The 27,622-nt window shown below is 44.2% G+C and overlaps 1 protein-coding gene across 1 annotated transcript; it reads left to right on the forward strand.

Annotated features, from left to right (window-relative positions):
• Positions 1–2,287: 2,287 nt before the first annotated feature.
• Positions 2,288–26,559, forward strand: abcb9 (ATP-binding cassette, sub-family B (MDR/TAP), member 9; the record flags this gene model as incomplete). The annotated part of the gene is made up of 22 exons (XM_083644675.1): positions 2,288–2,951; positions 3,090–3,204; positions 4,987–5,117; positions 5,248–5,453; positions 5,788–5,985; positions 6,298–6,426; positions 6,585–6,773; positions 8,731–8,904; positions 9,296–9,455; positions 9,740–9,876; positions 10,363–10,665; positions 16,428–17,085; positions 17,224–17,338; positions 18,243–18,373; positions 18,499–18,704; positions 20,043–20,240; positions 20,656–20,784; positions 20,983–21,171; positions 22,387–22,560; positions 24,544–24,703; positions 25,255–25,391; positions 26,296–26,559. 22 exons carry the CDS (start codon positions 2,288–2,290, stop codon positions 26,557–26,559), a joined length of 4,767 nt encoding a protein of 1,588 aa, XP_083500801.1.
• Positions 26,560–27,622: the final 1,063 nt, after the last annotated feature.

A 27,622-nucleotide genomic window follows, 5' to 3' on the forward strand; every position in this document is an offset into this window, starting at 1 on the left:
TCTACATACATTAGACATAGAAACCGAGTCTTCTGGCCAAAGAGACTCCCATAAAACTGATGTTTGTCATTTGGTTTGACTTTGTGATACAGTGTGCAATAGATTTTTTAATACTTTTCAATAAAGGCATTGTTTAATTTGTCTGACCAACCATGCTGCATCTTGTGATCACATACTGACCAATTAGAAAAATTAGGTGCTGAGGGCTTTCATTTGATCACAATCAATTTCGAACGCTTCCCACCGGTGGGGGGAGCTACAGCGCCGTCTTCCGCAACAACTGCAGTGCGTCCGGAAGAGAAGAGAAAAGAGGTATCACTCTGCCTCTATTTTCGTGCAACACAAACTCCATCATAATGAAACCAAGAGGCGTTTCATCTAGTAGTAGCACATTTTTGATTCATTGCCTAATGCCATTGCATGAACATAATTGAGTCGAGGTTATAAATCACTCTTGTAGTCTTTTTTTTATATTATTATTTTTACAAGAATGAGAAATACTCCCAAACTTGTGTAATGTGACTGTTCAAATAGCGTACATTTTTGGGAAACAAGTTGCTAGGCTGTTTATTCAGTCAAAAAACTACAATGAAACAAAACAAGAATGATTGGACATTAATTTTCCTGGAGGCAACGCAACTGCAAATCTACTGCAGTCATTTATCTTAAATCATAGACGATCTTTGGTCCCGTGTAATGTACCTCACCTACCTCCACCCTGCTGTAACCGGTGTCACTTCATTCTTATCTTATCAAACCTGCTTGACTTGCGCAGGACGTGAATGCTGTCTGCTGACCAAAATTACCATGTAGCATGTAGCATGTAGGGAGGCTAATGATTTAACGTACCACTGTAGGATGCTATGGATAGCCTATGCTATGGGTTACCTGGACAAGGGATTTTTTGACACACTTTGCAACCTGACGCAACATCTCTCATTTGTCCACGGTAAGTTATGGTGGAGTGAAATGAGCCTGGCACAGACCTACCACTGGATATTAAATATTATGCGGAGCAATAGTTAAATTATAAATAATTACTATAATAATAAATACTAGAACGAACTCACGTTTACTTAAGCTACGTCAAGTTAGGCAGAGAGTAGCATAAACTGGAAGGAAAGCGATTTCCCCTTCAAAATAAAAGCAAATTTGTGACGTTTGGACAACAAATTGTTTTATATGCTGGAGCCTAGAGATCAAACAGAATAATGCTCACTGACTGTAATCAGCCTACCTTAAATCAAAAAACTAGCTGTTAAATAGATTCATAAACGATTATATTGTAGCTAATATAGTGCCTTATAGTTCAGAATCATCAGAATCAGAATCAGAAAGACTTTAATGATCCCCGGGGGGAAATTGGGACAAGTTACAGTAGCTCGCTCACAGAACACACATAGCATAAAATAAACAGTAGTAAATGCGATAGTAAGCAAAATAAGCAGAATAAGAACACAACATAGCATAGAATAAACAGTAGTAAATGCGATAGAAGCAAAAAATAAGTAGAATACGTCTAAAGTAAGCAAATAAGTAGAGTAAGTATAGGCTACTCTACTTAGATAGATAGATCTGTCCTGATGAAAGCTGCTTCAAATCCGATATTATGTTAGTTTAAGGCTAAATGGTTGCTGCAAAATGACTTTATTCTTTATTCGGATCCCCATTATCTTCCGCTGCCACGGTCACTAATCTTCCTGGGGTCCACACAAAACCATACAACATAAAACATGCAATACAAACAACAACTGACCCTCGTCAGTCCAACCTAAGTAGCACAATTACAACGTCCTAGTGATAATTAACAGTATATGAACAGAGGTTAAGAGTACAGAGGTTAAAACATCATGTGCTATACATGTAAGGTGACATCATTCCAATTGTTTGGTCTCTCTCATAAACATCTGTTAAGTGATATTTTCATGCTTCTGATTTGTTTAGTTTGTATAGATGATGAGTTCCATTGACTGGAGGCTCTATATAGATAGGCTAACTGTTTTTTTGTTTTTGTTTTTTTTAAGTATATTTGAGTTTGGTTTAGGAAGATTCAAATAACCTAGGCTTACCCTGTCTGGTCTGATGACTATGTTTTAAACCTGAATTAACTAATTTGCAGAACACTCATGTGTTAATGTACTAATATATACAGATGCCTGTTCATGAATAGGCTACTGTATTCAGTTTTCATGTATATATATTTATTTATGTATGAGATTTTGGTCTGGCACTGATAATGTCTGACTTACATTAACTTCTTCTAAGATATTCTAGCTTGATAATCATCATGGGCGTCAAGGTAGCTGTAAGCTGCACCTTGTCATACATCTTGGTGGATGTTGTCGTCACCACTGTCCTGTATACACATGGATCACACTCCGCCGTATTCAGAGAGGACGCCCAGAACTTTAACATCCTCCAGTCGGTCCTGGACCTGTGGGGGACTGTGCTGCTCCGAGCCTCCCTCCTGTTGGGAGCCTCCATCGGGGTGTCATGGAACATGGAGGACGGCCCGCGGAGGGTCACTGAACTATCCACCCTCATTCTCCTCATCTGCATGACCGTCATCACCTACGCCCTGGCCAAGCTGCTGATGCTGAGTGAGCTGCAGGCTCTCAGCCAGCAGCCCTGGTTCCTCAGCCTGTTCTCCTGGACCTGCGCCTCCTCTCTGGGAGTCCTGGTACTCTGGAGGCTCCTGGGGCAGGAGCTCAACTCAGCGACCAGCAGCAGCAGCAGAGGAGAAGGAGGAGGCTCTGAGGAGACAGAGAAGCTGCTGGACACTGCTGGAGAGGAGGAGCAAGATGTGGGGATGAAGAGGAGGCAGAGCAGGAAGGGGAGCCAGGAGAAGGAGAGCAACTCAGGAGCCACGTTGGGACGCCTGCTGGCCTACTGCAGCAAAGATGGTGGGCTGCTGTCCGTAGCCTTCCTCTTCCTCCTCATCTCTGCTGTGTGTGAGTGTCCTTGACATGGCCATATAATGTAATTTAGTATTGTTTATTACACATTTGCTTTGAAGCATAGATTGTCTAGGTTATGACTGTCTTTAACACCAACTTAACTCTTAATGTTCTGCTCTCTCATCTTCGTAGGTGAAGCCTTTATACCTTACTACACTGGAAAGGCCATAAATGGCATTGTGGTTCACCAGAGCATGGAGTACTTCACTAAGCCCTTGGCCATACTGTCGGCGCTGGCCGTTGCCAGGTGAGCATCTCAGAGATGGTGGCTTGGATTGGTCTCCGTTTAGCCGTTTGTGTCTTTGTCTATCCGCCATTTAGTAAAGGCAGTTTATCTGATTTCAAAACAGCCAATTTTACCATGAGGATTCTACCTCATTTACTAATAAACTAAAATGACCGCCCCAAATGGTGAGCTATCCCACCCTAACCAAAACTCCAGATAAACCAGGAACAACAAACTATGTATGGCTAACACTTTATTGTAACTATCATATAGGAGCTATATGAAGGTTTTTTTGCCCACTAGATGTCGTGCTGGAGCTGTAACGTCAGACGTAAACACAAACAGTCTATATAAAACACATTGGCATGGCTTCCCATGACACCATATCCACTCGCATCGCTCTGTTATAGCTGCCTGCTGTCAACACACTGTGCAACCAACCAGCCTGTGCCATGGAGACATGCAGAGCAAGCCATACAGCCGACCGACCACACTGAAATCAAAACCAGGAAATAAACGGTCCCAAAGTGCCAATCAGAGACTACCCTTTCTTTCACAGCCACGGCCGCTTCATTTTTCCAATCACAGCAACAGGTTGATCCACATGCTCTCAAGGCTCGCTGGGTCACTCTCTGCCTATTTATAAATGCGGGATAGGGCAACATCACATGGGCGAAGGAGTGGACGCTCGGTCCGGTGCTTGGACAGGCTTGGCAACAACACTGAGAGGGGGCGTGGCTTTCTTTACTGCTCACTCTCATTAGATACAATAGTAGCATCTAGTAGGGCTGAATATCACATTTAGCTCCTTAAATGGTAAATTGATAGATAATTAAACTTTAGTTAACAAGTATTTTACTGTTACCAAAGATCAAAATCCGTAATAATGTTTGCGCAATATTTATTAACCATTTACAAAGTATTATAAACATCAGTTGCAACTTTATAATAAGCATCCACATAATGTTTATAGATCTGTCCTCTGTCCCCCACAGCCTCAGAGGGGCACATAACTACAGGAGCACATATACAGTAACTATATTAGCTAAAGTTGAATCAAGTATCAATTTACAATGTATTATAAAGTGTTACCGAAGTATGAAGAATGTTGTGGTTCAGGTCCGATACACACATAATTAGCTAGCTAGCAAATCTAGCTTTTATGGTGTTGTAGACGCACTTTGATTCCACAGTTTTTGTTGCTCTTATTACCCAGCCACTGTCAGCAGGCATTATATAAAATGTCCAGTAAAATTATAACCAGTCAAGAACATAAGGTGTGGGGAAAATATGGAATTTTAAAATGAAAAACTCAATCTAGTTTAATGATATGACCTAGTTAGCAGAGACAAGATGAATAACTGCGTAAATCATAATGAACACCAAACAACCTTCTAAACAATTCAAGGTCTGGACAAAGTATGGAAAAAGTATGGAATCGATCATTGAACATGTATAGGAAGCCAGAGTTATGTTATTGGCCTCCTGTGAACGAGCTTTGCCTGTGGCCGTAACACTGAGCAGTGAGCACAGGGGGAAAATATGAAGAAGAGACATATTTCATTTAGGCGCTCCAGAGACCCAGGACAATGAGCTCGCCATCATATTAATATCGCGAATGTCGGGCTTGTATGACTGAAGGAACAAAGATCACGTTCTCCTTTGGTTTGCACCTACCAGACACCAGCTGTTTACAGCAGTACATATAAACACTTTCATGAACTGGGTACAGGTTGATCCACTATTGTGTTCTATGAGTCACAGATACAGAGTAGCAAAAAAAGCGTTTTGCTCTCTCCTCAGTTCACTTGCGATGGGGGTGCGTGGAGGAGTCTTCACCCTGACGTTTGCCAGATTAAGCCTTCGGATCAGGAACCTTCTTTTCAGATCTCTGATGAAGCAGGAGATTGGCTTTTTCGATGCGAACCACACAGGTAATACGGTAACAACCTTCCATCCATCAAGCCATTCGCATCTGCATCAGAATATCCATTTGTCCATTCATTTGTCTACTATGACAAAAGAGCTCTCGTTCTAATGTTAAACCATTTTGTCACCCTTTAGGTGACATCACTTCCCGACTGACTGCGGACACCACCCAGGTGAGCAACCTCATCTCCCAGAACGTCAACATCTTCCTGAGGAGCTTCGTCAAGGGCGTCGGCTACTTCATCTTCATGTTTGGGATGTCCTGGAAGCTCACACTGGTGACCATCATGGGATTCCCCTTCATCGGCATCATTTCAAGCGTCTATGGCGAGTACTACAAGGTAAAGCATGTCTTATTAGAATTAAAGTTCGACCAATATCGGTTTTTACCAACACCATTATTTTGGGTTGAAGCTGCTGAAACTAAATTTTGTGTGTGCCTATGTTTAAATATTTAATAATAACAATCATCATCATCATCATCATAGATACGGATTATGGTCTTTGCACACACAGTGCATTTTTTCCCCGTATGCGTTTTTTTAATACACCGCAAAAGCCTCTTTGTACGTTTTATTCGTCTCACCTGCAAAAAATACATACATTTTTCTCTGTGTTTATCATTTTTATACATGGAAATAATTACACTAAACTAAATGATTGGTTAATCTCCAGAAACTGACCAAAGCGGAGCAAACCGCCCTTGCAGGGGCCAATAAAGTTGCAGAGGAAACCATATCAGCCATGAGGACGGTGCGGAGCTTTGCCAACGAGGATCGGGAGGCTGACTGCTACTACGCTAGACTCATGGTCATGTACCAGATCAACAGAAAACAAGCCCTGGCCTACGCTTTCTACATGTGGTCCAGTTGTGTAGGTATCAGCACATGTCTCCTAAAAATGCAGTGGGAGGGGAGGGGGGGGGGGGGGGGGATGCGAACCGCAGCCCAAGACTAGACTAGAGGGACAAGAACATCCAGTTAATTGTTAACAACACCCAAATAACTTCTAGCTATTTGATACCACTTACTATGATCTTATGGATTTCCATCATGAAGATTGATGTCAGCCTAACAAAGTGGTTGGGTAAGCTATTCTGCGAAATTGAGTAAATGGAGTTGAGGTGGATTCAGTCGCCGTTGCAGTGTGTAGGCTACATGAACAGGATTTATGTGTGTTTTACAGATCTCGGAGCTTGCGCTTCAAGTCGCTATCCTCTACTATGGCGGTCACCTCATAGTCACTGGTCAGATGAGTGGCGGTACTTTTATATCTTTTGTCATATATGAGCTGGAACTGGGAGAATGTCTTGAGGTATTTAAAACTCTGTTGTCTTATGAAAGAAAAAAGAAAAATCTGTGCGCAACAAATCTCCCATGTTGATATTACAATCTGTATGATGGATGGTGATGATGACATTACCAGACTATTTGCATTAATGAGACTAATCGCCCGTATGGTCCATCTTGCAGAGCATCTCGTCTGTCTACACGGGCCTCATGCAGGGAGTGGGAGCTGCTGAGAAGGTTTTTGAGTACCTGGACAGGAAACCCAAACACCCAGCTGAAGGCAAAGAGGCCCCAGACACATGCACGGGCCTGGTTGAATTCAAGGACATCACGTTTTCCTACCCGACACGCCCTGAAACCGAAGTACTAAAGGTTTGTCACAAGAGCGCTAGCTAGTTGTACTACTATATGCCCCTTTTTTAGACTTGTATGCACGGTATCACACTATGCTTATCCTTTTTACCTCCACCAACAGAGTTGGCCGGAAGGCAGTTTTTTTCGCCCGTCTGTCTGTCTCTGTCTGTTTGTCCGCAGGATATCTCAACAAGTTATCAACGGATTCGCAGAAGACTTTGTAGAAAAGTAGGTCATGTGGGCCAACTTAGAACTGATGAACTTTCCACGCCCACTGGCCAAAAAGGGGCATGGCAATGGGCATGGCCAATCACAAAAAGGCACCTAACCTCCAAAAACATTCACGTAACACCACAAAACTTCATTGAAAGGTTGGCAGAGGTATCATGCCCTCTAGTTTTGGAATGTTTTGGCATGAAAACGGGAATATTGGCCATCGGCAGCTGCAATTCAAAAATATCAGTTCAACTGCCACATCGGTTGAATTGTATACTGCAGTTTACATAATGATGAAAAACCTTTAATTCTCAGCCTACTTTTTTATAGCCTGGTGTTGCAAAAACACCCTAACACAGCTTCCAATTGTTATGAAATCCTGGCTGAAAGGTTATTCATGTCTAGGAATTATTATTATGACCGCTACGACCACAATCAGCCAGTGCGCTAGTACCGATTTCATTTCAGTCTCTCTCTACGTGATGCATTCAATTTGAATGGTATGCCTCACTTGCTTTATGTGTTTATGAGTTTATCTCTTTCAAGGTTTAACACACCCACGTTCTTCAAGTTCTTCTCCCTGCTGTCTGGTCTAGCGAGCCCTAGCTCTGACACGGGACGTGGGGACGAAACCCTCTGCGTTTGTCTCCAGACGTTAGCTTGGCTAGCTCAGACATCGCTGTTTTGGCTTTATGTGGCTTGGCATACCACGCTCCTTTGGTGGCTCCCAGCTAGCGTTAGCCACCAGTAGCTCAGATAGCATCAACCATGCCATCCACGCATCTCCCTGCTGTGTGGCTCCCATGTCTTGACACCCACACAGCTAGTTGTCCTTAGAAACCCGCAGCTCCACCTGTGACTACTAGGGTGAGGGTGAGGCCTCCATGGCTTCTGTGTAATTCCCACCCCGGTGACTACCATACTAAATGTCTCTCCACACAGCCATTTGCATAGGCAAACCACCACTCTTGCCGTGTCTCAGGTGCGTCCGCTTCCTTTGTATCTTTGCTTGACGTCATATATGGAAGAGGTAACCCTTCACCACAGATGTGAAAAGTCAGTCTTTCCTTAGAGCTCCCCCTAGTGCTAAACCTGCCATCCTACCTCAATAATAATATGTGTACTAAATACTATCAGTGAAGCTTGATAAGTGGGAAAATATGATAATCTACATATTGAGGAAGTTCTCTCAAACTGATGTCATGACTGTCACCTCCTGCCTCAAGGCATATCATAACAGCTGGGAACCTGACGAATCTGCGAGCTCATGTTTAATTTGCGCGTCTGGCCGCCCTCCCGTTGAGATACATTTCCACCCGGCCTGAAAACGGCCAGGCCAATCACAGCCCCTTCATTACATGGCTTTGTTTAATGCTCATCTTGGTCAATCACAGCATTCTTCATCTGTTATTTCTGTATAGCAAACGGCTGCTAGCAGACCGTTCCTACTGCATCACACATTTTTGTGCTCCGATTGGTTGAAGCATTTTGGAATGTGCCCGTTGGTAACACCCCCTAGAAATAGAAATTGAACTAAGAGATTTCAGACCAATTCACATTTGCAAATGCAATGCAATGTGAATTGGTCTGGCGATGCCAGGCTCATTTATTTAGTGATTAAACATCAATCATTTGATAGCAAAGCTTCCTCAAACTTTTGGAAGAAAAGGCCCCTCCTGAATTGATTGAATTAAAAGTGAGTTGAGCCCTAACCTTCATCAGCAGCTGACTGCATATGAATTCACGGTGTGTGTTGCAGGAAGTATCGTTCACTCTTCGGCCTGGAGAGGTGACGGCCCTGGTGGGGCCTTCAGGCAGTGGAAAGAGCTCCTGTGTGAGTCTCCTGGAGAACTTCTACCCTCCCAAGCAAGGCCAAGTGCTGCTGGATGGAAAGCCTATTGACAGCTACCAGCACGACTACCTCCACTCCAGGGTCAGTGCTCAGTTAGTCGTTAGTTAGTTGTTTTCATGGAAGGAATGTAAAGGTTAAACTACTACTACCACTACTACTACTGTGCTTTTGAAAGGTAACTTGGTTCACAAAATGGACATTTCTGCATAGCATGGTAACATCACAGGAGTTGGAGCTGAAATATTTCCAGGTTAGCAGATATTGCTTACCATGGCAGTAAGTAACTTAGCTTTAAGGTAACATCTGATAACAACCTTGGCAATACAGTAAATAAAGAAGTTTAAAACAACATAGATCCTACAACTATGCTCATACTTGCATATTAGGTGACTTGCTGCATTGCAAGACAGAACTGTAACATTTGCTTGGCAGCAAACAGTAAACATTAACATTTGTTGCTGTGTTTTTGCAGGTCGCTCTTGTGGGCCAGGAGCCTGTGCTGTTTGCCCGGACAGTTGAGGAGAACATCAGCTATGGCCTGACTGACGTCCCTATGGAGACCGTGGTGCAGGCTGCCACCAAGGCGAACGCTCAGGATTTTATTGCCACCCTCCCTAAAGGCTACGACACAGGTAACTCTGAGGCCTTGTACTGGAGATCTGGTTGGAGAACAACATATTTTATTGGTAGCCTTTTTATTGACTGGTGCTTTGTAAAATAATAAAAATGGAGACACACTCATTCCATTCATTCATTCAGCCTCTGACCCACATTCTCCTAGTTGACCTCTCTCTCAGGACGGTGCACTCTGTGCAGGGTCATACTGTAGGTAGCACCAGACATTCTGTGTCAATTAGTGGCTCCTTTCTTCACCATTCTGCATCAGTCATGCAGTTCAGTTCCTCTTGTTCTTCAGGTGTTGGAGAGAAGGGCGCCCAGCTGTCAGGAGGGCAGAAACAAAGGGTGGCCATTGCAAGAGCTCTCATCCGCAACCCACAAGTCCTTATTCTGGACGAGGCCACCAGTGCCCTAGATGCCGAAAGTGAACACATTGTAAGTGAACTGCCTCATTTTTAACATTTACCACCAAACAGGATGTGATGTAGCCATTCCTTGTGCTATTTAGGATGAGCTACTTACAAGGGTTGGCTAGGGTGGGCTACTTCGAAAACTGGCTTGAATGTTACAGCAAAGGAAAGGGGGGATTCACCAAACACAAAAACGTCTGGTAGGACTGTCTGCAGTAGCCATGGAGTACCTTGTTTTTGCCACAAGGTGTTGCTATTGAATTTAGTAATTAACAAAATGGACTGGACTCTGACAGTGGAGTGATATGATTATGTGTGTGTGAAACAACGGTCTGTTATTTAAGCAATATCACACAAGAGGGAGTGTACCGAAAAAACATGGATTAGAATTGATGTTGAGTGAGATCTCAGATCTGTGAAACTTTTCGACCCCCTGCTGGGAAGGAGTTAAAGCAATAGCTTGGAGTCAAGATGGATTTTGTATAATAACTGCAGTGTGTTTTTATGTCAGGTCCAGCAGGCTCTGAACAACATCATGTTGAAGCACACAGTGCTGGTGATCGCCCACCGGCTGAGCACAGTGGAGAAGGCCGACAACATCATAGTGATGGACGGGGGCCGCGTGGTCGAACAGGGGCCTCACAGCCAGCTGATGGCCGGCGGGGGCCTCTACTACAAGCTGGTGCAGAGGCAGGTGCTGGGCATCGAGACGGGGCCCGAGGTCCTCAACCCTGCCCCAACCCCCGCCTGGAAGTCTGGCGTGAAGGGCCAGCGGAGGAGAGGAAGCAGCAGCACCAGCGAGTCTGAAGGCAATGTCCGCTTCTACTGAGAATTAACTGCAGTGCTTGATGTGAGGGTTCGACCGATATGAGCTATTGAAGGCCAATACCAAATTGTTTACAAATGGTAAATGGTAAATGGCCTGCATTTATATAGCGCTTTTATCCAAAGCGCTTTACAGTCAGTAGGTACATTCACCCATTCACACACCGATGGCGGCAGGCTACCACAGGTAGCCAGGTGCTGGCACAGCCATCGGGAGCAATTTGGGGTTCAGTATCTTGCCCAAGGACACTTCGACATGCAGACTGGAGGAGCCGGGAATCGAACCACCGACCTCTTTTATCCAAAGCGATTAGTGGACGACTCGCTCTACCTCCTGAGCTACAGCCGCCACAAATCTGATCAAAATGTCACATCAGAATCAAGTGAGGTGAAGGACTAAACTCCACCACTGGCCGCCCCTTGGCTTGGGAGGTAGTCTCCACTCCTTCGCCAGGTTGGGTTGCCATCTCCGCAGGTGAGTGATAGTTTCTCCGCTGTCTCTCTCTCTCTCTCTCTACTGATGGACCTGGTTGTGGCATGGTGTATCTCTGGCTGGGTTGGCCTCCTGCTCGGGTTTGGTCTTGGGCTAGCAACAAAAACAACATACTGCTCTGTCTGGATTACTCTCAATCAACTCACTGGCTATCAGCTATTAGATAACATCAACCTACTCCCCGGATGACTTGCAACTGTACTCCTATCACATCTGCAAGTTGGACCCGCACTCCTACTACTCCTAGCAATTTGCCCGGGACGCTCATTTTTTTTTTCCGGCTTTGCCGTAATTTATAATTTATAAGCGCAGTATAACAATCAATGGACTGGACCTCGACCTCCCACCCATGTCAGACTATGAATACCTTGCATTTAGACTACCAAATTCTATAACTGCACTGCTACTCTATCCCCACCCACCCCTCAGCTTAACCCCGCTTTTCTGTCTGAACTATCTGAATTTCTCACCGACCATTGCTGCTTCACTCTCCACCTCCCTCCTGCTTACTGGTGACCTTAACATCCATGTTGACCACACAACTGTGACCTTGCAAACGACTTCCTCTCTCTCCTTGACTGTTTTCACATCTCCCAGCATGTTTTTTATAATATATTTAATTTTAAAAATTTTATAGAACAATATACAAGACAAACAGGCTCAGTCACAGGAAATGAAATGAAAAGAAAAGAAAAACAAACATACATGTGCTACCAGCCGCACAAAGTGTCCATGTGTTCACAAGAGACGTGTATAGGATGGGATCCCACGTAAGGGGTCCATGAGACACTAGCCAGGCGAGTCACTGGTCATTCTTGACCTTATCAAAGTAGGCCAAAAACGGGTCCCAGATAGTAGAGAACCTTTTAAGTAAGTTACTCACCCACCTGCTGTCACCCCTATTGACTCCTTCCTCATTACTGACATCATTGCCAAGACAACCACCTGCTCCCTCGATCTCCTCCCACCACTCTAACCAAGGCCTGCCTCCCCGCCCTCATCCCCCCCACCACACTGCCCTCTTCAATCAGTCACTATCACAAGGTCACACCCGTCACACCCATCCTTAAAAAGCCTAGTCTCAACCCAGCCAACTAACGTCCCATCTCAAACCTACCGTTCCTCTATAAAGCACTAGAATGTGTTGTCTCCGCCCACCTTCACTCTCACCTGCAGTCCAACAACCTTTACAAACCTCCACAGTCTGGCTTCCGCCAAACTCCACATCACAGAAATTGCCCTGGTCAAAGTCAACGATCTACTCATCTCTGTAGATTCAGGGGTCCCCAACATCTTAATACTACTGGATCTCAGTACAGCCTTTGACAGTGTGTGACTCCATCCTCCTCCAAAGGTTGTGCCAACTAGGTGTTGAGGGCACCGCACTTGACTGGCTCACCTCCTACCTCACAGACAGACAACATTTAATCTCATTCTCTGGTCACTCCTCCACCAGCTCCTCTGTTATGCAGGCGGTCACCAAGGCTCAGCCCTTGGCCCCCCTGCTCTTTATCTGTTACACACTTCCTAGTACACACCATCCGCAAATGCAACTTGGACTTTCATTGCTATGCTGACGACACCCACATCCACTCAGAACCCACCGCTCACCCACATCGGAATTGAAACCTGCATAAACTCCCTCCTCACTGGCATCAGCTCCCGATCCCTCCATAAACTCCATTCTCTCCACTCACTCTCCAACACATCAGTTTCAAAGTACTCCTCACCTTCAAAGCCTTTCACAAACTGACCCCCCCCACCCCCACCCCACCTGGCTGACCTCCCCTGTCGACCCACCCGAACCCTCCGATCCTTATTACATCAAAACATCCACTATTCCCCTCACAAACCTCCGCAGCTTTGGTGATCGAGCATTCTCCAGAACAGCACCCTGTCTCTGGAACTCCCTCCCCCAGCCTGTCAGAGACTCACTCTCAATCCTCATTTTCAAATACTGACTGAAAAAAAAATCTGTTCTCCCAAGCATACAACCTCCCCTCCCCATAAGCACATTTACAGCCCATGCCAGCTCCCTCTCTCCCCTCCCCTCTTGTCCGGCCAGCCCCTGTCCCTCCCATACACTCCCTCCCCCTCCTTCCATGTTTCCATGTGTCCCTGTTTACTTGTGTTTTAGAACACGGCTCTCTTGAATACTCGATTCTGATTGGTCAATCAACAAGATTCACCGGTCATTATTTCTCGACAACCGACCGCTGCTCTGCCACACCTGGATTAATCAGTTGATAAGAGCATTTTGTCTGCAGACACTACTAATTAGGCCAACCAGTTGCAGCTGTGGTGTCTTGTGTGCCAATTACGAATGAAACCGCTTTGTCGTTGAAAACCGCTTAAAAAATCTATTTGAATAATTATTTTTGTCAGATTACTGAAATAATTTAGTTGTAGGCCGTGTTCTAAGCGGGATAATGTATAATGAGCCGGTGATTACTGGAAATAATGACCTTCAGGTGACTGATTAAGCCCTCCGCTGCGCGTCGGGCTCAATCATTCACCTGTCGGTCATTATTTCGCCAGTAATCACCGGCTCACAATACATTATCCCTTACATATGTTATATGTATCTGTTGCTTGTCACATCTTTTGTTTGTTTCCTTGTGGTCTCATACTGTCAGTGCCTTTGGGTTATTTAAAAGTGCTATACAAATTAAATGAATCATGATTATGATTAATATTATTATAGACAACTACAATATGGATCAATTATAGAATAAATATGTAATCAAAAAGACTGCATCATACCAGAGGTCGCTAACTGATATTTGTCTAACCTACTTGAAATGAGGGTGCGTTAAAAATGTTTTGACACCTCACTGTCACACTCCAAACAGTAGTCTCGCTGGCCAGCCTCCCCTCCCTTCTGTGAGAGGAGTCTGGCTGCACGGAAGCAGGCTGCTGGCATAAGCCCTCCCCTGCTCTACAGCTGCTCTCCCATTGGAGGCGTCCATTTCAGACGCTGCCAGATTTCCGCTCCCCGCTTATTACAAGCTCTGTCATTGGCTCCAACTATGTCAATCAGAGCGGCTTCCGCTCCCTGTGTGTCGCTGTAAATAGTCCCCTGCCACCACAGTGAAAACAACAACGCTAACTAGCTAGCAAGCTAACGGCAGAAACCTACACGCTGAAAATGACAAGTTGGATTGTTGGAAACTATTTTCCAAGGGCACTGCCGCTAAGTCGCAATTCCAGAATGGTGACCAGCATTGCCAGACTCCTCTCACGGAAGTGAGGGGAGGCTGGCCAGCGAGACTATCCAAACAGAGGAAGAACAGATCATTTTTTATTTCAGCCTTCCTAGGCATTTAGTTTGGTTTATTGTAGCAGGTGATTAAGCTTGAGTGAAAGGTGGTATTGGATGATGTTTAAGGCTGCAACAACAGAAAGGTGCCTTTTTCTATTGAACTCAATGTGGAGCCATGATGTTTTGGCTTACTGTAAGTCTATAAAGAGCATAGATCAACCAATAGCACTACAGTTACATATTATATGATGTAATGCACTGTAAATGGAAAAATATGCTCAATGCTTCAAGTGAAAACATATACTGTATATGAGTAGACCTTAATTGATTACATGCTGATGATTAAAAAAGATCCATGTTGGATTTGTATAATGTCATATGCTGCCTTCAGTCTACTCGTAGAATGTACTGTATATTGCCACTTTGTTTTACCAGCTGTTAACTTTCATTGTATGTTTTGATCAGTGTTGGGGGGTAACTCATTACAAAAGTAACATATTACATGTAATATATTACTTTTAGCAGTAACTCAGTAATATAACTTATTACTTATAGGATTTCAGTAATATTATACCAGTTACTTTGTCAAGTAACTCAAGTTACAAATTGAGTTACTCTACACAGAAAGTAATATTGTAAAGTAACGTATTACTTTCAAATGAAAGTAACTAGTATGTAGTATATTACATTTTGAAAGTAACTTGCCCAACACTGGTTTTGATCACTATTATTTACAGTAATGCTTGCTAATGTCCAGAGTAAGGGATCAACAGAGGACTTATCTACCTACAATATGAGTGACAAGTTCAAATATTAAAATACTTTTTGGTTTACATGAGTGACCGTGGAGATGAAACACCAGGTTATGTTGAAAATCAAGCATTTTTCAAGGAGCCACCATCAAAACAAGTTGTCCATGTTTAACATGGACAAAATGGGAGGGTTTTCAAGATGGGTTTCAGGGGCCCTAGTCTTGCGGTGCACATCAGGCAATGGCTTTGGTAAGCATCTCCATGCTGGACCTGAACATCTGGTTGAAGGCCTCTGTCTCTCTCGTTCTGTGCTGCTAGTGTCTGTGTCTGTGTGTGTGTGTGTGTGTGTGTGTGTGTGTGTGTGTGTGTGTGTGTGTGTGTGTGTGTGTGTGTGTGTGTGTGTGAGAGAGAGAGAGAGAGAGAGAGAGAGAGAGAGAGAGAGAGAGAGAGAGAGAGAGAGAGAGAGAGAATGGGGAAATCAAGACAGATCAGGAGGGGGATCAAATGAGTTTCATAGAAACTTGTTTGTGGGCTTTAGCACTTTTGAGCCGACAGTACCAAAGGGGTAAAAGCGACAGGTCAAATGAATCTGCTCATGGATGCAAATGAGTCAGACGCGTGGTGACAGTCACCCTTTTTCATCCCAAAATAGGACACTTAAGTGAATGATTCTGATCAGTTTATGTCTGCCCTGCTATATATCTGTCACCTTTTTCACTCTCCACGAGTCAGTGCTGCCAGATCCAGCCCAGTTCAAAAACTGCAAAAACGCACACAAGACCGCCCAAACAAATGCATGTCTATGGAAACATGCGGCTCTCTAAACCCGCCCAAGACCATCACCCCCCCCCCCCCACCCCCCCCCCCCCCCACCCCCGCACAATGCAACCCACAACACCCCGATTGGGTGGAAAACCCGCCAATCCGGCAACACTGCCATGAGTTTGCATCCCTGTCTGCTGGAGGCGTGGCTTTCCTGTTGTGAGAGGCGTGGATGTTGTCTGCTGACCAAGTATAACGATTTACCAAGTATTTTTACAATATAGCATGTGTGTCGGAAGGCTACAGTAGGCCTAAGGGATTCAATGTGCTTATGGATACCTGGACAAGGGATGTGCTACACTTTGGAAGGCTTTTGCTTTTAAAGCTCTAACCGAGCCCTTTTCTTGAAAACATTTTGGGTGTCCTTGGCACAGGTAATATCTTACCCTGACTTCTTATACGTTATTCTAGCTTGATTCTAGACTTTCATTAAATTCTTTCTGATAAACATCATGGACATCAAAGTAGCTTGTTGCAGAAAGTTGCAGCTTTGCACCTTGGCATACATCTTGGTGGATGTTGTCGTCACCACTGTGCTGTACACCCATGGATCACACATTGACCTGTGGGGGACTGTGCTGCTCCGAGCCTCCCTCCTGTTGGGAGCCTCCATAGGGGTGTTGTGGAACAAGGAGGACAGCAGGCGGAGGGTCACTGAACTATCCACCCTCATTCTCCTCATCTGCATGACCGTCATCACCTACGCCCTGGCCAAGCTGCTGATGCTGAGCGAGCTGCAGGCTCTCAGCCAGCAGCCCTGGTTCCTCAGCCTGTTCTCCTGGACCTGCGCCTCCTCTCTGGGAGTCCTGCTGCTCTGGAGGCTCCTGGTGCAGGAACTCAACTCAGCGACGAGCAGCAGCAGCAGAGGAGAAGGAGGAGGCTCTGAGGAGACCGAGAGGCTGCTGGACACTGCTGGAGAGGAGGAGCAGGATGTGGGGATGAAGAGGAGGCCGAGCAGGAAGGGGAGCCAGGAGAAGGAGAGCAACTCAGGAGCCACGTTGGGACGCCTGCTGGCCTACTGCAGCAAAGATGGTGGGCTGCTGTTCATAGCCGTCCTATTCCTCCTCATCTCTGCTGTGTGTGAGTGTCCTTAATATGGCCATATAATGTAATTTAGTATTGTTTATTACGCATTTGCTTTGAAGCATAGATTCTCTAGGTTATGACTGTCTTTAACATCAACTTAACTCTTAATGTTCTGCTCTCTCATCTTCGTAGGTGAAGCCTTTATACCTTACTACACTGGAAAGGCCATAGATGGCATTGTGGTTCACCAGAGCATGGAGTTCTTCACTAAGCCCTTGGCCATACTGTCGGCGCTGGCCGTTGCCAGGTGAGCATCTCAGAGATGGTGGCTTGGATTGGTCTCCGTTTAGCTGTTTGTGTCTTTGTCTATCCGCCATTAGTAAAGGTAGTTTATGATTTCAAAACAGCCAATTTTACCGTGAGGATTCTACCTCATTTACTAATAGGAAAAATGACCGCCCCAAATGGTGAGCTATCCCACCCTAACCTGAAACTCCAGAGAAACCAGGAACACCGAACTCTTTCATAGCCTCAAACTATCTCAAAGTTATAGGCTACCTATGCAGGTCTGGAAAAATATAAAAAATGAATTTGATCATTTCCCAATAATTTGGAAATGGGTGGGGGATTACCCCGCTAGCCGGACGCTTCTCGCTCATACTGAGCATTACGCCCGGCGACCCACAACGCATTTCCAATCAAACCGCCGCGCCGCTCTCGCGTCTAGGTCTTAAAACCAACCCTTACCTGAGCCAGAAACTTGAAGTGAAGACGCTATCTGACATCTAACATCCTCTTCTTTTAAATAAATATAGTTGCCGCTCCCAAATTGTTGCATAAAATCCACTTTTCTGTCTTTGAAAAACCAAAAATCATTGATCTGGAGCAATCCGGACATACGACTCACTGTTTACTCACTAATGCCCCCCACACTTCCGGTTGCTCCAGATGAATGATTTTTGGTTTGGAAAGTAAAAGATATATCTGTTCAAATGTAGGGAGTGAAAGTAAAAAGTTGTCAGAAAAATAAATACTCGGTAAAATACAGATACCTGAAAATCCTACTTAAGTACAGTAACAAAGTATTTGTACTTAGTTACTTCCCATCTCTGCTATTATTGTGTTCTAGTCACAGATAGAGAGTAGCAAAACACCCATCTATTAATTTGAAATGTTGCAAATGATTCAAAAGCGTTTTGCTCTCTCCTCAGTTCACTTGCGATAGGGGTGCGTGGAGGAGTCTTCACCCTGACGTTTGCTAGGTTAATCCTTCGGCTCAGGAACCATCTTTTCAGATCTCTGATGAAGCAGGAGATTGGCTTTTTCGATGCGAACCACACAGGTAATATGATAACAACCATCCATCAAGCCATTCGCATCTGCATCAAAATATCCATTTGTGCGTTGTTTGTCTTCTATGACAAAACAGCTCTCGTTCTAATGTTAAACCATTGTGTCCATCTTTAGGTGACATCACTTCCCGACTGACTGCGGACACCACCCAGGTGAGCAACCTCATCTGCCAGAACGTCAACATCTTCCTGAGGAGTTTTGTCAAGGGCGCCGGCTTCTTCATCTTCATGTTTGGGATGTCCTGGAAGCTCACACTGGTGACCATCATGGGTTTCCCCTTCATCGGCATCATTTCAAGTGTCTACGGCGAGTACTACAAGGTAAAGCATGTCTTATTAGAAAACAGTTGAATGGGCCATTTCTCAGCGACTGAACTCAAAGAGGATAGCCTACTAGAGCACATGATTCACTGCAAATGTTTTATAAGGTGCAACGACTTTGTTTCGACGCACACAGCATCTTCATCAGAGTTTGACTCTGATGATTGATGAAGATGCTGTGATGAAGATGCTGTGTGCGTCGAAATGTCGTCACTTCAAATTTCATAATTGCTATTTTATGCTGCACTAGCCAAATGACCATGGCAAACAGTTGTGGGACCATCTATTCAAGTTCTGGGTTTGAAACTTACAAACTTAAAGCTGCATTCAGCGATGTTTTTGTGTTCAAATAAGTGTTAAATGGCTCTATATTCTGATGGCAATCACTGAAATAGAGTGTTTGGTCAGTGACTTGAAACCCCCAATCCCCCACTGTCCTCTATCTCTCTCCTGTAGTCCTGCAGGCTGGGCGGACGTATCTCCTGCATTGGATTCGGGGTGAAAAAATACATATAGTCCTTTAGAGGGATCACGATTGGGCCTTCCATTTCTTAGAAAATGTCAACTTTTCTCTGATTGGATAGTTTGAGGTCGGCGCCAATTTTGATCCAATCAGAGAAAAGTTAACATTTTCTAAAAAAAACGAAGGTTCAATCGCGATCCCCCTAAAGGACTATATGTATTTTTTCACCCCGAATCCAATGCCGCCATCCCAGTCTCTACGAGTTACGGTTGCGGAGATACATCTGCCCAGCCTGCAGGACTACAGGAGAGAGATAGAGGACAGTGGGGGGTTGGGGGTTTCAAGTCACTGACCAAACACTCTATTTCAGTGATTGCTGTCAGAATATAGAGCCATTTAACACGTATTTGAACACAAAAACATTGCTGAATGCAGCTTTAACTAGTGAATTTTTTTTATTTTCTGGTGAACTATTCCTTTAACCATACCCATATACTGTAGCCGAGATATAATGTCCTTCCCAGTGCTAAATCAGTTAGTCTAAAACCTAGCAGTCACTTTGGCAGGTAATCAACCATCATTTGGAGTACTTGTATTGTACAATAGAAATGAATAATTAGCCTACCGTTGGTGGAGGTAATTAATAAAACATAATCATGCTTATGTGTGGAATCTGATCAAAATGTTATCGAATCAGGTCAATTCAGGTTAAAACACCCCAAGGGTTAGACTGATGTGTGTTTTTAAACTGAATTTAAATCAAATCGTCAAAAAGTTGTATCCATCTCACCTGCAAAAAAACATGAATTATTTTTCTGTGTTTATAATTTTTATACATGGAAATAATTACACTAAACTAAATTGTTGCTCTCCAGAAACTGACCAAAGCGACACAAACAGCCCTTGCAGAGGCCAATGAAGTTGCAGAGGAAACCATATCAGCCATGAGGACGGTGCGGAGCTTTGCCAACGAGGATCGGGAGGCCCACCGCTACTACGCCAGACTCATGGTCATGTTCCAGATCAACAAAAAAGAAGCCCTGGCCTACGCTTTCTACATGTGGTCCAGTTGTGTATGTATCAGCAGTTGCCTCCTCTAGAGCAGTGATTCTCAACCTAGGGATCGCAATTATTTTAGGGGGTGGATGGTTTTGGATGGTTGTCCAAAAAAAATGAAAAAATGCAGCGGGAAGGGGGGGTCCGGCGCGAACCGCAGCCCAAATAGTTTTGAGACTTTGCGAATCGCAACTCAAAAAGGTTAAGAACCAAAGCTCTAGAGGGGCAAGAACATTCTGTTTATTTATCGATAATAATTACACCCAAATAAATTGTAGCAATTTGATACCACTTACTATGATCTTGTGGATTTCATGATGTCAACCTAACAAAGTGGTTGGGTATGCTATTCTGCAAAAGTGAGTAAATTCAGTTATTCCTGTATGTTGCAGTGTGTAGGCTACATGAACAGGATTTATGTGTGTTTTCCAGATCTCGGCGCTTGCACTTCAAGTCGCTATCCTCTACTATGGCGGTCACCTCATAGTCACTCGTCAGATGAGTGCCGGAACTTTTATATCTTTTTTCATGTATGAGCTGGAACTGGGAGAATGTCTTAAGGTATTTAAAACTTAATTCTTTCATATACAGTATATATAGATATAGATATAGATAGATATAGATATATAGATATAGATTCTGTGTGCGCAACAAATCTCCTATGTTGTATGATGAACAGTGATCACTGTCCATGGTGGTACCAGGGAATTTGTGTATTAATGAGACTAATCGCCTTGGCCCGTATGGTCCATCTTGCAGAGCATCTCGTCTGTCTTCACGGGCCTCATGCAGGGAGTGGGAGCTGCTGAGAAGGTTTTTGAGTACCTGGACAGGAAACCCAAACACCCAGCTGAAGGCAAAGAGGCCCCAGACACATGCACGGGCCTGGTTGAATTCAAGGACATCACGTTTTCCTACCCGACACGCCCTGAAACTGAAGTACTAAAGGTTTGTCACAATACTTTTTTTTACTTGAATAGAATAGAACTTTATTTGCCATTTCAACACATGGTTGATTGGAAATTGTCTTGGTGCAGAAGTGCTCACATAGAATCACATAGAATCACAGGAGACATAGATGCAGAGAGTTCCATACATACAAAAACAAGGAGGTAATAGAAAGGATAACAACGACATTAAAAAAAACATTTCATGGAACCTGTTAAAAAAAGCAGAGTGCCGCAGTGCCACAAAAAGCTAAAATAATGCTCGGTAAAGTGCTTAAAAAGTATCTAAAAAAAGGGAAAGTGCTAAACTATTTTTTAAAGTGCTTTTTAGTGATAAAGTGCAAAAAAAGCCTAGCTGGTGTTGATCCTTCTAGCACAAAGTGCCTGTGCTCTTGAGGTAGAGTTGAGGTGACGGACAGCCTCGGGATATGTACTGTTTTTGAAGCGAGAAGTCCTACACCTAATGCTCTGGAGCCTCCTACCAGAGGGGAGGGGCTTAAAGAGGGAGTAAGCGGGGTGCGAGGGGTCTCGCATCACCTTCTCTCCCTTGCGCTTGATGCGTGTGGCGTATAGGGAGGCCACAGAAGGAAGGTCGCAGCCGATGATCTTTGACGCCGTGCGTACTATTCTCTCTAGCCGAGCCTTGTCGTGCTCGCTTGTGTTGCCGTGCCACACAGACACTGAGAAAGTGAGGACACTCTCAACAGTGGCTCTATAAAAACTGAGCTTCCCCTCCTTGGACACTCCAAACTTCCTGAGCTGTCGCAGTGAGTGGAGCCTCTGGTGGGCCTTGTTAATAATGAGGTCGGTGTTGGCCTCCCATTTTAAGTTTTCACAAATGGTTGTGCCAAGGAATTTAAAACTGTTCACTCGCTCCACCTGCTGGCCGTTGATGAGCAGAGGAGGGTGAACTGCTTCACCGCGCCGGAAATCTACAATCACTTCTTTTGTTTTGGAAGTGTTTAGGAGCAGGTCATTTTCTTTACACCAGTCGACAAGCCTGTGTACTTCAGCTGAAGTCCGGTATGTCCGGTATCACACTATGCTTATCCTTTTTAGTTCTGGAGGCAATGTTTTCGCCCCTGTCTGTCTGTCTGTCTGTCCTGTCTCTCTGACTCTGTTTGTCTCTCCATAGGATATGTCAAAAAGTTATGAATGGAGAGCCCTAACCTTCATCAGCAGCTGACTGCATATGAATTCACGGTGTGTGTTGCAGGAAGTATCGTTCACTCTTCGGCCTGGAGAGGTGACGGCCCTGGTGGGGCCTTCAGGCAGTGGAAAGAGCTCCTGTGTGAGTCTCCTGGAGAACTTCTACCCTCCCAAGCAAGGCCAAGTGCTGCTGGATGGAAAGCCTGTTGACAGCTACCAGCACGACTACCTCCACTCCAGGGTCAGTGCTCAATTAGTCAGTGTTTTCACAGAAGGAATGTAAAGGTTAAACTACTACCACTACTACTACTGTGCTTTTGAAAGTTGATTTTGGGAGACGCTGACTTTGTTCACTAGTAATAGCCTACCTTTTTTTAAGTGCCACTTTTTAACTTTTTTTTAACCCATAAAGCAGCATGGGGTGCTTTTAAACCTTAGATCATCCAGGGACATGCACAGATAGACCCCAGGTGGTGTCCAAGCACCTGCCCTTTTGCCCTCTGAAGGATAAGTGCCTTTTTTTGCAAAACACGTCCGCGGCCAACCTTACTGTGTTTCAGAGGGTCTAGCGGACCCATTTTTAAAGCTAGAGTGAAGATACTGATATCCTCCGAAACTAGAATGCCTAATGGATCCATTGGTACCAGCCCTGTCATGCTAGCTTGTTGGGAAGGGGGCTAAATAACGCTCCAAATCTAGGCTAAATTTTGGCTAGGGAAAAACTGGCATGGCCAACTTAAAGGGGCCCCTTGATCTCTTACCTCAAGATATCTGAATGAGAATGGGTTCTATGGGTACCCATGAGTCTTCCCTTTACAGGCATGCCCACTTTATGCTAATCCCATGCAGTTTTTGGCACACATATATATATATATTTTTATGCAGTAACCTATAAATTTGTTATTTTCACCTTCTATTTGAATATTTCTGCATACTGGGGTCCCTAAAAAGTATTGGAATTATATAATTTGGGTATGACTGGAAAGCTGAGACTCTTGTGGATTCAATGAGCCCAATTGTCTTCATGTGTGATGATGTTAGTCCCCATAGTAGCCATTTGATTGTAGTGAGATCATTTTTCGAAACTTGACCTCACTGTATAAAATTACAAAAAAATTGAGTTACTACATTGTGTCTTACATGTTTCTGTAGCATGTGTGTTGAGCCTGTACATTCTTTAGCAATAGGTTCATGCAAATCTGTAGTCTTTATTGCCATAGTATGTTTTTACATGTAAATTGGAAGGGCACTTTAAGTGTGGTCACCCAGGGACACCACACTGTATTCATTTTTTGTATAAATAATTATGAGAGGGATGCCCTTTTTTCACTTGAGCACCTGCCCCCCAAAATGTCTGTGCATGCCACTCAACCCATTCAGTCGCTTCCCCGTAGCGGGCTCTCTTCCCCCTCCCATCTCCCTGAGCAGTTTGCTCACACAGCCCAGCATCAGGCCAGCCACAACAAAATAGAAACTTCTGGTTAAAACTTTCAAAATAATGTCATTTAAACAAAATTAAATAGCCTTACTGATGTACGTTCAAGGAGAAAAAGGTATTTCAATGAATGAACCAGCAAACCTTGTATCAAAATGTGAAACTGTAAAGCTGTAAAGAAGCACTAGGCTACTCAAAAATTAATATTAAGGTTAAGGATTTTCTTTTGAAAGCCCCAAAGCGGAAGACATACTTTTACATTCAGGCTGTTAACACTGGTTCCGTAAATGCTGAAAGTCATCTCATCCGAGAGACGCTTTTCTTTTTCTTTTATCTGCTGGCATATTGTGTCATTTGGGTTCCATTGGACACAATGTAAAGGCAATTTAAAGTGACGTGCAACCAACCCCCCCCCCCCCCCCCCCCCCCCCGAGTTTGATCACACCCAAAAAGAAGTGTGCCCATGGCCCATGCCCTAAAAATGAGCGCGCTCATTTAAATTGGAGCTGAAATATTTCCAAAAATCCTGTTAGATCCTGAGATGGTTTTTCCTCTGCTAACAACCTTACCATGGCAGCAAGTAACTTAGGTAACATCTGATAACAACCTTGGCAATACAGTAAATAAAGATGTTTAAAACATCCTACAATATGCTCATACTTTATTACTATATTACTGAAAGTAACAACTTTACAGACCAGTCACATCTTGCTGCATTGCAAGACACAACTGTAACATTTGCTTGGCAGCAAACAGTAAACATGAACATTTGTTGCTGTGTTTTTGCAGGTCGCTCTTGTGGGCCAGGAGCCTGTGCTGTTTGCCCGGACAGTTGAGGAGAACATCAGCTATGGCCTGACTGACGTCCCTATGGAGACCGTGGTGCAGGCTGCCACCAAGGCGAACGCTCAGGATTTTATTGCCACCCTCCCTAAAGGCTACGACACAGGTAACTCTGAGGCCTTGTACTGGAGATCTGGTTGGAGAACAACATATTTTATTGGTAGCATCCCCCCATTTTTTTCATTCACTATATACCCCCATGATGTCACCTGTAGTCTAAGTGTAACACTCACCTCCATTACTATTAGCCGACTGGATATGTTGTATGGTGGATGCCTGGAGTGCGAGACATTGGCGGCTCGAATCCCGATTGAACTAGTGTTAATTTTGTCGACGAAAAATGTTTGTCAACTACCTTTTTCCCCAAGACTAAGATGAGACTAGAATGCTCAGTTTTAGTTTATTTGACTAAGACGAGACTAAAACGCTCAAACTTTTAGTCGACTAAAACTTGACTAAATAAAAACAGGGTGAGGTTGACTAATATGATAAAAACTAACAAGGACATTTCACACAGGACTAAGACTATAAGGCTAAGTAAAAAAATAGATGACAAAATTAACACTAGCTCGAAGGCTACATAAACAGTGCAATAATAAAAATGGAGAGGTCTGTCATCTCCAGTGTACACTGAGTTCAGTTCCTCTTGTTCTTCAGGTGTTGGAGAGAAGGGCGCCCAGCTGTCAGGAGGGCAGAAACAAAGGGTGGCCATTGCAAGAGCTCTCATCCGCAACCCACAAGTCCTTATTCTGGACGAGGCCACCAGTGCCCTAGATGCAGAAAGTGAACACATTGTAAGTAAACTGCCTAATTTTTAACATTTACCACAGTACCAAACAGGATGTGATGTAGCCATTCCTTGTGCTGTTTAGGATGAGCGGCTACTTAGAAAACTGGCTTGAATGTTACAGCAAAGGAAAGGGGGAATCCACCAAACAAAAAACGAGTGTGGTAGGACTGTCTGCAGTACCCATGGAGTACCTTCTTTTTGCCACAAGGTGTTGCTATTCAATTTAGTAATGATGGACTGGACTCTGACAGCGGAGTGATATGATTACATGTGAAACAGCGGTCTGTTAAGCAATATCTCACAAGAAGAGGGAGTGCTGTTGTACTGTATATAACTGTATTTATAACTGCGAAAACAGGTAAACGCCATTCTTAAAATGAACAAACAACATCTGTTTGATACTCCCTGGAGTGCACATAGAAAACATTATATATAATAAATACATCAATATATAAAATAAAATGATAAAAAAATCCAAATGGAGATACCTGTTTTTGCAAATGAACTCTTCGGATGTATACATACATACACACACTTATTTATATTCAAGAATTACTTTAATAGCCACAGTAAGACTAAATTAAAGAAAGTAGAGGAAATCTAAGAGGGACCTCATCATTGGAAACTATTTGGAAAATGGCAAGCACTTTCAAAAAATACCTGGCAGGTGTTTGGATGACACCTGTCTATCACCCTCTAACACGGGCTTGCTTCTCACTGTCGTCACACGTAACCCCCTCCATAGCTGCCTTTGGACGCTCATTGGTCCGGCCCCCTGCTGGGAAGGAGTTAAAGCAATAGCTTGGAGTGCGACAAGATGGATTTCTCACGATCTTCTGAATCCAGCTTTCTCGCCTGGTTAACTGTATGTGGGTTTGTATAATAACTGCAGTGTGTTTTTATGTCAGGTCCAGCAGGCTCTGAACAACATCATGTTGAAGCACACAGTGCTGGTGATCGCCCACCGGCTGAGCACAGTGGAGAAGGCCGACAACATCATAGTGATGGACGGGGGCCGCGTGGTCGAACAGGGGCCTCACAGCCAGCTGATGGCCGGCGGGGGCCTCTACTACAAGCTGGTGCAGAGGCAGGTGCTGGGCATCGAGACGGGGCCCGAGGTCCTCAAACCCGCTCAAACCCCCGCCTGGAAGTCTGAGCCAGCGGGGCAGTAGCACCAGCAAGTTTGCATTGAGAACTGCAGTGCTTGATGTGAGGGTTCGACCGAAAAAGAACAAAACACACCACACTGGACTGTGCATCGACGGGGAGGAGGTTGAGCGGGTTGCCAGTTTCAAGTTCCTGCGGTTCCACATATCGGAGGACCTGACCTGGAGCCTGAACACCTCCCACCTGGTCAAGAAGGCCCAGCAGCGCCTTTTTTCTGAGGACCCTGAGGCAGAACAGACTGCCCAAAAAGCTGCTGAGGAACTTTTATTGCTGCATGATTGAGAGTATCCTGATTTACTGCTACAGTCTGGTACTGCAGCTGCACCGTGGCAGAGAGGAAAGACCTGCAGCGGATTGTCAAGACAGTGGATCGTCGGCTCTCCATTTCCACATCTGGGAGACACCCACTCGAGCCGTCTTCACAAACCGGCCAACAACATTGTGGAATTAGAATTTAATTAACCCTTGTACCCTGCTAACCCGCTAACCCTTAAACGTCTGCTGGTCCATGTACATGCACCTTGATATTAATTTTTATTTTTGATAGTCTTAATTAATTATTTTTTTATTTTTTATTGATTCTTATCCATTGGTAACTTCATCTCTCATACCTCATATCAACATTTCATGCTCACTGAATTTTAACCCCTCAAATGCCAGTTTACTGTATTTTCTGTACAATAAAATTTTCAGTAGAAAACACAAAATATTATTTTTTTCCCTTCCCATGAATGCCACCTGGTGGCGCTGTGGTGGGATTATCATAGCTATGGATTGATGACATTTTTGGCGGAGGAATTACTTTATCCCAGCTTCCATCTTTTGAGAATTGCAAATTTGCATTTTTTTAACTTTCATGGATCTTGATATTAGTACTTGTTTTTTATATTTATAAGTAAGTATTTTCTTATTTTTTATCGATCCATATCCGTTCCTGATTCCATTCCTCCCACCTCATATGCGTAGTTGAACATCCTGCTCAAAACACACGCTTGAGCGACACCATTTAGGCCATGAGTGAGGGAGCACAGAACTGGCCTCCATGGATGACGCTCTGACCGCCTCCGC

The sequence above is a fragment of the Poromitra crassiceps genome (genome assembly GCF_964638095.1).
Source record: "Poromitra crassiceps genome assembly, chromosome: 10".
Classification (NCBI taxonomy): Eukaryota; Metazoa; Chordata; class Actinopteri; order Beryciformes; family Melamphaidae; genus Poromitra; species Poromitra crassiceps.